At 32.3% G+C, this 10,887-nt stretch overlaps 1 protein-coding gene across 3 annotated transcripts in view; it reads left to right on the forward strand.

Moving 5' to 3' along the window:
- STK17B (serine/threonine kinase 17b) overlaps positions 1-9,924 on the forward strand; it is a 31,514-nt gene extending 21,590 nt beyond the window's left edge. For all 3 annotated transcript variants that reach the window (XM_058710631.1, XM_058710638.1, XM_058710622.1), the window contains 4 exons: positions 1,744-1,870; positions 3,553-3,601; positions 4,788-4,967; positions 6,770-9,924. In XM_058710631.1, coding sequence (XP_058566614.1) covers positions 1,744-1,870; positions 3,553-3,601; positions 4,788-4,967; positions 6,770-7,052 — 639 coding nt within the window. In that variant the 3' untranslated portion in view covers positions 7,053-9,924. The remainder of the gene's footprint in view (positions 1-1,743; positions 1,871-3,552; positions 3,602-4,787; positions 4,968-6,769) is intronic.
- The last annotated feature ends 963 nt before the right edge of the window (positions 9,925-10,887 follow it).

A 10,887-nucleotide genomic window follows, 5' to 3' on the forward strand; every position in this document is an offset into this window, starting at 1 on the left:
TCAGATTATGACTCTCTGTACTGCACTGGGTGCACTTGTGTATGTGTGCTACATGGACTTAATTTTGTATTGGCAGAGAGGAGAGGACTGCATGTGCGAGCAGATCAAATTAATCACTGGGCTCTTAAAAACCATCATTCCTCCCTGTTCTAATTCTTCAATCATTGTACCCCATCCCACTCTTACATCCTGGATTTCTCATCTTGTAAAACTGCCCCATCTCTAAAATACTCTAGCCTAATCTCCATCTCTGAAGATAACCTCCTTCTAGTGCTCATTTCTTTGCTCCCATTATATTCATTCATTTTTCCCTTGAGATGTTTAGTCTTTTGGCCCCTCCATTTTTGCCCCCCAGACCATTCAGTCCCCTTACTCAAGCCCTGAAATACCATTTTAAACTCTTACGTTATTATCCTTTCTCTTTATCTTTCCTCCACAGCCACCCAAAATCTCAATCAATCTGTGTCTTATTTTTTGAACATTGGATTCTTCTCTTTCTATATTGTCTCCCTTTGCATGATCCTTTGCCCTTCACTACCACTTTCACCATAATGATGATTCCCAGTTCTCTTTCCTATAGCCCAGACTTCTCTCCTAAATTCCAAATTATTTTCTTCAACTGCAAATTAGGTACCATTTGGGTATCTTGTACAAACTTTGTCTCAAAATTTGTCTCAAACTAGACTTTCTTTCTTTTTCTTACCCCATTTTCAAAAGAAAAAACATGTTTGTCTGTGTTGGGCCCCCCTCTGGAAGAGGGTAGTGTTAAGTACCTAGCAGCCCTGCCATGTCCCCTACCAATAAGCTGTTGTAAAAACAACAATATGGTACATATCCGGACGACCAATAAGCTGTTGTAAAAACAACAATATGGTGCATATCCGGACGATCATGCCCCCACAAACTTCCTGTTGGGTCTTTCTCCTGCTAAGGATAAACCAAGTGTATTACATAACACCACACAGCACTTGAGGTTGGGGATGGGAAATAAACCTGGCTTTGTATATCCTAAAGCCTGTGGTTGACAACAGTAGATCTAATTACCCTTACCTCTTCTCCTTTAATGTCTCTGTGATTTAATAATAAGCAAGCATTGGGTTTTCCTGAAGTTAGACTTAAAATTCTTCTCACAGACTTTGGGAACAGCACCTTGGCAACTATTTGGGTTATGACTGTGGCAAGGAATTTTGTAATAGACTTCAGCAAAGTCTCTTGGTTCTGGGAAGCAATGGGTGACACCTTCCATGCATCAATATATCTTATTGTCTAAGCTAATAGACCCAGAACCATCATACTGAACCATTTTCTGTTTCTGGAAAAGTATACATTTTTTATTCCTTCATACTTTCTTTCATGCTGTTCCCTAGAGTGCCTTTCTAACCGGAATACTCCTATTTATTCTGTAAGGTTCAGCTTAAATATCATCTCTCCAGCAAAAGTTTCTTAGACTTTATAATAGGCAGAATTAAGTAGTCTTGTGTTTATTATTCAGTTTATCTCATAATCACTCAATCTGTATATTCATCTAACTTTGTTTTCATCCAAACTAAGAATCCTTTGAGTATAATTTTACCTTTATTTATCATTGAGCATAAAGCTTTTGCTAACTAGTAGTTCAGTAGATGTTTGGTGAATGACTTAATGAAATGTGTAATAGCTAAACATTTAATTTACTTCCGATCTGAGACAAGTATTCTTTTATTGTTGTATATTACTTACCAATTTTTATTGTGCTTTATTTAGCCACAGAATATATTATTAAGCAGCATATACCCTCTTGGAGATATAAAAATTGTAGATTTTGGAATGTCTCGAAAAATAGGGAATGCATGTGAACTTCGGGAAATTATGGGAACACCAGAATACTTAGGTAAGAACTTCCTTTCATTTTATACACCATTTTGAAATTTATCAACTAAATGTTATCTCTATAAAGCCATATTTTAGAGCATGTAATTCCAGGATTTATTTGATTCAGGTATTTTAATGCGTTGAAATTTGGTTATGACACAATAAATGAACTTTAGTGAATGTAGGACCATTGAGACATTCACAACAATTCACATGACATTGGACATGTAAATTCAGAAGTTAATGTTTGTGTGTAACAGTTTATTACATAAAGAAAAATGGGTGAAGGGGAAGTTAGGGAACAGGAGAAAATGGAAAAAAGAGGAAAACAGGCAGTCACACGGCCCAGTCATTTTTACCTTTGAAGCCTGGGTGTTGGATAAATGTCATTTCTATTTGTGTCCTGGTCCCAACTCTGAAGCTGTTTATAAATATACATCATCTTCAGTTTTGCAAGAATTTTTAGCAGGACTACTTGCTTTTTGTTGCTGCTGCTTAAAAATGTGAGGTTTTGCCTAGGGTTGTAAAAGGAGGATTTTGAAGAAAAAGGATGTCAAAAAAAGATCCTATGATTAGATAATCTGGGAATATTGTACTATATCAACAAATAAAATCATGCAGGTGAAAAAAATTTAAGTTATATGAAGCAGCACATAAATTTAAAGTATTTTAATTTATAAAATTCATCTTTTTGCACTTTTTTGTTGTTGCTTATATTGATAACCCCATGCAAGTATTGAAAAGATACAACTACACAGAACAGGTGCTACTCAGCAAGGCAGCTGACTTTCCCCAAATGAAAACAAAACAAATTACTAACTTTTGAATGCAAATAGGGACAATAGTGTCCTAGAATAAATGATTGTAATTATAGATAACACAGCTCACAGAAGTATGTATAGGGTGGTACGTTGTGTGATGGACAGACAAATATAGGACTCAAAGTCTTTATTAATAAAAATGTTAAGCTTTAGGAAATAATTTTTGTGAAGCAAAGTTATTATTCAAGCATAAATCCTAGTTTGGCCTCTACTAATTTGAAATTTATGATAATCACAAGATATAGAGAATTTATTTTGCACTTAAAAAGTTGGCAGGGAAGGAGATGATGGGAAGTTAATTACATAGGAAATTAGGTTTTTGATAGTCTAAGAGGGATATTTAATCTACTTGAAAATGTAAAGCCCTTCCAGAATGCATAATTTACTCATAATGTTGTTGTAAATATATATGATTCTCTTTACTCTGAAAAGAAAAACTTCAATCAGTATAATAAAATAACACAAACTAATTCTTAACAGAGTAATCAAACTACAATTTTTAAAAAGATTCCAGTGTCTAAAATTTTACTTCTTCATAATTGTTTTTCCTGAGATTGATTTAATGATTAAAAACATTCCTCCATAGCTACTGGTTATTCCAAGAATATTATTTGTGCTTTTGAACCTTCTGAGTATATATATAATTTGCTCAACATTAGATATGTTTAAATGTCCAATCACAGGATAATTAATACTATGCTAAATTTCTATCAATTTGATATTATTCTTTAAAATTAAAGCAGTTTTATTATTATTATAATTATATATAATATATATTATAATTTTACATATATATACTAAATATATATAATTATTGTAAAATAATTTTCATGTTTTTAAATTTGTCAGTATTGAATTTGAATTTTATCTTTGCTTTCAGCTCCAGAAATCCTGAACTATGATCCTATTACTACAGCAACAGATATGTGGTAAGATTTTGTTAGTTACCTAAATGCTTTCATTAAAAGTTTGGTAGAATATATATTCTGCGTTTCTTTGATTCCAAAGAAATGTAAATAATAAGGCTTTCTATAAAAGATTTTTTTGAAGTATCATTACTGTGCCACAAGAAGGCGTTTATCTGTACATTCTTTTTAAGTAATACTTTGGCTCTGAGCCACAAGTATAGAAATAAATAGGAAGATCCCTTTCCTGAAGGAAGACTCGGTCTAATAAAAAACGAAAATAGTTGCAGTACTGTGTGATATGTTCTGTAATAAGGTAAAATACTTAATGAGCATGGAGGAAACAGTAGACAAGCACCAGATGGGAGATACCTAATCTAGGTCTAGATGAACTGGAAAGGTATTTGGTATGGAGAAAATGAAGTCAGGTTTATACAAAAGTTTAGTTTCAGGAGATTATATTTCTAGGGCATTGTGAGTTTCTGTGGCAAGCAAAATCATATTTTGAATATCAGATGTCATAAGGAGTAGAACGGGAATTGATACTAGAACTTTAGCTGGGAACATGGTGGGGGTCTGACTCCATAGTCCAAGTGGAAGAGTTTAGACTTGTTCCCTGTGTTCCATGGAACTGTAATGGGCTTGCCAAGGAAAAAAGGTCCTACGGCTAAATAAGTGGGAAACATGCACTGTATGTGTTGTCTTTTTCTGCCTCCTAAGCATCAGACTTCTCGTGAATGTGTTTAAGGCTTTGAAAAGTCTTGCAATGAAAAAAAATCCACCTATCCAATTTTGTACTTTGCTAAACTTGCAGACTCTGTTTGCACAGAACTTCTGTTTATGTCGCACAGATCATTAATATGTCTTTGGGTACCATTTAGGAAATGCTGCCCTTTGAGCAGCTTTGTGTACTCAATAAGGGTGTCTGAATGAAGGGCAGACTATAGATATCATGCTATATATTTGATACATTATATTTATAATTATGTAACATGTATATTCCCCTTATATTCTTTTTCTGTGAGGCAGACTTTGAGATAACACAGTTATTTTAGTTTTAATAATATAGGAAATTTGAAAAGCAATTTAAAGTCTATAGTTTACAAGTTCTGAGGACAGGAATCTGCCAAGTATCAATTTTACTTTATATAAATGTTTTCAGATTAACCTATGTTTTAAATTCCCCTCTTCTCCCTTCTTTGTTTTTCAGGAATATTGGCATAATAGCATATATGTTGTTAACTCATACATCTCCATTTGTGGGAGAAGATAATCAAGAAACATACCTCAATATTTCTCAAGTTAATGTAGATTATTCAGAAGAAACATTTTCATCGGTTTCACAGCTGGCCACAGATTTTATCCAGAGGCTTTTAGTAAAAAATCCAGAGTAAGTTATAACATTAATGTGTTTAAGTACAATTACAAAATGAATCTTATGTCTGTTAAGAAAGATATATTCTAAAACAGTATACAGCTTTAAAAAAAAAATTTTTTTTAATAAAATAAAATAAAAAAATTTTTAAAAAAGGGGCGCCTGGGTGGCTCGGTCGGTTAAGTGTCCGACTTCGGCTCAGGTCATGATCTCACGGTCCATGGGTTCGAGCCCCGCGTCGGGCTCTGTGCTGACAGCTCAGAGGCTGGAGCCTGTTTCGGATTCTGTGTCTCCCTCTCTCTGTGACCCTCCCCCGTTCATGCTCTGTCTCTCTCTGTCTCAAAAATAAATAAACGTTAAAAAAAATAAATAAATAAAATAAAACAGTATAAAATTATTAGAAGTATGCTCTCAAGTTTCAGATAAAATGGGAAGAGAGGTGGTATAAGAGATCTTTAAATACCAAATCTATAACTTCAAACATGGTAAATACAAAACATACAGCAGGAAATTTTGGAGTGAAGAGAAGATTTGGGTTATTTCTCTCGCAACCTGCTACTAAACCCTGAAATTCCCTAAAAGAAATAGAAGGTTTACAATACACGTGGCTGGCTGCGATAGACTTTGTTGTGACTAATCTGTAGTCAAGTAATTATAGTTATATGGAAAGTGTAAATTACTGATTGTCAAACGTTTAAGAATCAAATGCTCTTTGACCACCTGCAAAAGAAGGGGATTTGAAACCATGGTTTAGGACTCTTACTTCACTCATTGGCAACTCAGAGCCAGGACAATTCACTCAGAGCAGGAAAAGAAAAAGTTGACCTCCCATTTCTTTACCCAGAGCCAGTCCCATTTACTTTAAAATGCCTTGGGCTCGGATCCTGGTTTTGTTGCTGTCAGGTCTTTTATCTCTGACCTTTACTTAATCTCCTGGAGGATTCAGTTTCTTATCAGTTTAAGGAAGAAGAACTCACGGGTTTGCTAATTATTTTATTGGCTTAATGCAAATCCACACAAATTTTCACTGGCCGTGTTTTGGACATAAATGGTTATTTAATAGTAGTATAGTAGTAAAATTGCTTCTGGTTATTTTCTTAAATAGTTTTTTCCTTAGGTTCTAAAATTTTAAAATGAGCCATTAAGTTTTTAAAATCAAAAAAGGAACATAAAAATTTCTATAGTGAGTAAATTCACTTCTTTATAATCAGAAAAAAAATGAACATAAAATGATCATAAAAGATGAAGATAAAGACTAAGAAAACATGTTGTAATGGAAATGGTGATTGTGTTAAGGTTGTAGGTCTGACTATAGATAGGTATTTTCCTAACTTTTGAAAAATTGTGATATTTGACCATATTATTTTCAAAAGAGAAAGCAAAATGTAAAAACTCAAAATACTGGATAAACATCATTCAAGAGTAGCCTGTATTTTTGAGATTTAACAGTATTGCTTTTAAGAACACAGAATAATAGATTATAAATTACATGTTTTCCTTCATAGTTTCATGTCTTTATCTCTTTAACCCAAGGAATTTTATAATTTTACTAATTTTTACTTGTGAGGCTTAACATATGTCCTCAAGCTTTTTGTCTAGTCTTACCTGTAAGCTCCATGATGAATTGAATTTTCAGCACATGTCAATATTAAAGAAACTCTAGGTACTACAATTTTGGTATTGTTATTCCCTCTATACTATGAATATGTGTTATTTTCATAATAAATTAAAAAAATAAGTCTATAGTGTATCAAACTGCAGATGTTTCCAACTTGATTTTTAGTTCTCCATTTTCACTTGATGCTTTCTTTTCAAAGGAAAAGACCCACAGCAGAAATCTGCCTGTCTCATTCTTGGCTACAGCAGTGGGACTTTGGAAACTTATTTCACCCTGAAGAATCTTCCACTTCCTCTCAAAGTCAGGATCATTCATTAAGGTCCTCTGAAGACAAAACTTCTAAATCCTCTTGTAATGGAACCTGTAGTGATCGAGAAGACAAAGAGAATATTCCAGAGGATAGCAGCATGGTTTCCAAAAGATTTCGCTTTGATAACTCATTGCCCAATCCCCATGAACTTGTTTCAGATTTGCTGTGTTAGCACTTTTCTCTTTGACTTACTGGACTGAATTTGGAATTTGAAATCTACTCCAATGTGAGATTGTGGTTTGTAGCTTCATTTATGGCATGTTTATTTTGTAAATGCACTTTTGCATAGAAGTGTTTTAATGCCAAATTATTAGTAACAAGCATAATTTCGTTTCCTGTTCTGAGATACTAACTCTTCAGAGAAGAAAATATTTAAATATATGACAAAAATAAAGCTATGCATGTGAGTTTACATGTTAATTGAAGAATTCAAGTTCAAATGGATTTATCAAAATATTTTACAGGTGAGGAAAACATTGATTCGGGTTTATATTATGGTTGATATAAAACTGAACAAAACGAAGACATTTGAATTCAATAGGTTCTATGAGGTAAGTTTTATATACATGCCTCTACTGACAAAATTTTATTAGGATACAATGTCAAGTTTAAGCAAGAATATTTACTATTTTTATAGATGTGGGATATTTTATATTTGAAAATATTTCAATCACAAATATTTTGAAACTGCCTAAGATTTCCAGGATATATGATCTGCTACATGAGACAAGTCCTTTTACCAGAGCAAAGAGGGAAATTATAAACCCAATTAGGGATATTCTATACAAGTTGGAGGAAAAAAAAAAGCAGCATGGTATCATTTTTTTTTTTTTGACTCAAATGTCTTGCCCTCTCTCATCATACTTCAGATTTAATAAGGACTGAAAGATGGAGACTTAGATTGTACACAAGTGTAGAGGATTTTCATCTTCCAGAATTTCTGAAGTAGAAGATACTTAAGTAAGACTGCATGTGCTCTATTTTGGGTGGCCAAACATATTTATTAATTGAGTGTAGAAGAAAATGCTGACTTATTTCAGCAACTTACAGAATTTTAGATGTTTTCTAAGTCTTAGGATATAAGCCAGTCATTCAGAGTTCTAAAAGTATACATAAAAAAATATCACAGTACCAGTAAGACTGTTAACACAGTGCCAGAGTCCACAACAGCAAGGTGGATGTGATCATAAAACCTGATGACATTATGCTCTTCTAAAGTTCTTAGGTAAAATTCCAGTGAGTGATGAGGCCCAGCAGAGGGCCATCTGCAGGGTAGCCTTATAATGGTCTTTTGTTGGAACCAATGCAAGAGTCTAAGGACAGAAGGGTGGCTGGTGACTGTTTAGTGATAATAAAGGGAAGTTTACTCCTTTTATGGTTATCTTTGATGATTTCGCACCTGGTTACTATCATAAATTCTGTTATATTATCATGTTAGGATAATTACCTCATGATCATGTTACTATATCAAATTAAATTATATTTTGACAAAAAAAATTCTTGAGTTTTCCCCCCTTGAATTACATATTACTGTAAAGTCTTTAACTTTCTGAAATTTGATAAGACTCCAAATAACTTAAAACTGTTTTTAATAGCCATCAGTTCACTTTATTTGACTAAATGGTGAATTCCTTTTAAATCTTTAGCATGCCTTAAAGAAAAAGCTATTTCTACTTGTGTGTGTATATGTGTATATGTATAGGTGTATGTATTTATGTATAGATAGATAAAATATATAGTCTTTAGACAATTTTCTCTTAGAGATTCTTTGCTGTACTATATTGTGTTCAACTCAGGTGCCAAAGGAGCTCTCTTCTTATGGACATGTAAATATACATTTAAATTCTTTAAGAAATAGTTTGTTGGTTCAATAAACTAGCCATTGCAAAAGCTAAATTGGGCTCTTGTATATCTAAAACTGATGAGTTTTTTCTAAATTGTAGATTGTCTAGTTATTTGCCTTCCATATTAAGCTAATGCAGGTAAAATTTAGCAAGCCGTTGGTGAAAGAGGATTTTTACAAAAGATCATATTTTATTTTTAAATTTCTAGAGGAATTATGCCATAGTAAAAATTAAAAATAAAAAAAGTGTTTGAATTTTAAATTATAAGCTGATTCTTAAAAAATATTTTATGCCAGCTTTCTTTTAATATGAAGAATCTTAAAATAGTTCATCTGCTGCCCCTTAGTTACTAGAATACACGGAGTTGTAAATTTCCGTACCTTTTTTCCTAGCAATTTTTATTACAAAAACGCAACAAGGAGTTGCACAAACAGCATACAAATTCAGTTTTTTTCATAAAGGTTAATTTAAATATTTTCACTGTTTGAAATGTGAAAATAAACCGTTATTTAGGGAGAACTTGTTGACAAATGACTCAATTCTTATTCTTTTTCTCCCAAGGTTGAAAACAAATATCAAAAGTAGATGATGTATCTCATTAAAGCAGGAATCTTAGCCCCTCTGAGGTGACCAGATGTCAGTAATGCTTAAACACATCTGAAAATTAATGTTAAATTGTGGTGTGTTTATAAAGTTTAATAACTTTGCTTTTTGGACAGATAGGATTAAAAAATAAAGTACAGATGACAGTTACGATTGTCATTTTAATTTTTTCCCCACGGTCAAGTTAACTCTGAGCAGTAAATTTATAGGGGCACTTTAAAGAAGTAAGCAGTATGTGTTCTACAGTCTGTAATGAGATTAGGCGCCTGTCCCAGAAGGTACATCAAAACATTGCTTCCTTTAAAGAAAATCTTGTTATAAAAAGTCAGCTGATTAATGATACAGTTCATTTTTATTCTGGCACAAGTTTTTTCTTTCATTTGGAATGGGTTGCTAATAGCTCATGGACCAGACTTTGAATAGCTTTGCTCTAAACAACATTTATAAATTGATATCTTATAACTGTTTACATTTCTTCTGTTTATTTTTGAATTTAGATTTTTATATCTGTCTTGGAAACTTGTCTTTATTTGTTGTTGTGTAAACAATTGTTCTTTAATTTCAAATTGTATTAAAATTAAGTTATCTGACTTCCAATTTGGAGAATTATTATCAATTTAGAATTTTATAAGACTTTAAAGAAGTTTAAATTCTAATTGTAAATTTCACACAAATTGCAACTGCCCATCTTAACTTTCATTAAATAACTGTGTTGCTTAAGCATACTGACTGACATTATTATAAATACTTCAGAAAAAAAGTATATATATATATAGATATACACACACACACACACATATATATATATATATATATATATATATATATATATCAACTTAATGATCCTTTTGGTTAAAATTAAAAAGTGCTTTTTTACATTTGTGACTGTCTTTTGCTTTAAAGTATTTCTGAGTTTGTTAAGCAAACTTCCTTGCCTGGAGGTCTGAGCCTTGACACATGTCATTTTTGAACTCCTTTCCAGTACATATGTGTTTATTAGATCCTGTCTGTTAAAAAGCCACGTAAATTTGAAAACAAGTCTATTCTCTGGTAATAATACTTTCAGAAAATGTTAGTAAGTGGCAGTGTACTACATGTTGCATAAGGATGAATAAGGGATTTTTATTTACCCAGAAATGGGTGAACTGTTTCTGTTGTGTCTTTGTTTTTAGTTTAAATAAATTGACTTTTTAAAAAAGATGAATAAGGGATTCTTTAAGAAATGTATAATCTGATTATGTACTAAGGTACAATCACATCACTTACTATAGTTCTATTCCAGTGAATACTAACACATTGATAGAGGAAATACAGGATTAGGTTCCTACAAGCTTCTGTTTATAACATTTTAGCCAACTAATCAGTGCATAACCTTGTTTTATGTAGGTTTTTATTTAAAAGGATCTTATTTAATATATATTATTGATTCATTAACATTGACTTCACACCAGCAGCACTATAACTCATACCTGAATGAAGCTTATCTAATAACACATAAGGCACATTGCAGTCCTGTGCTTATAGGAACATAACTACAGAGCACTTCAAAATTATGATTTG

The sequence above is a fragment of the Neofelis nebulosa genome, chromosome 2, assembly GCF_028018385.1.
Source record: "Neofelis nebulosa isolate mNeoNeb1 chromosome 2, mNeoNeb1.pri, whole genome shotgun sequence".
Lineage (NCBI taxonomy): Eukaryota > Metazoa > Chordata > Mammalia > Carnivora > Felidae > Neofelis > Neofelis nebulosa.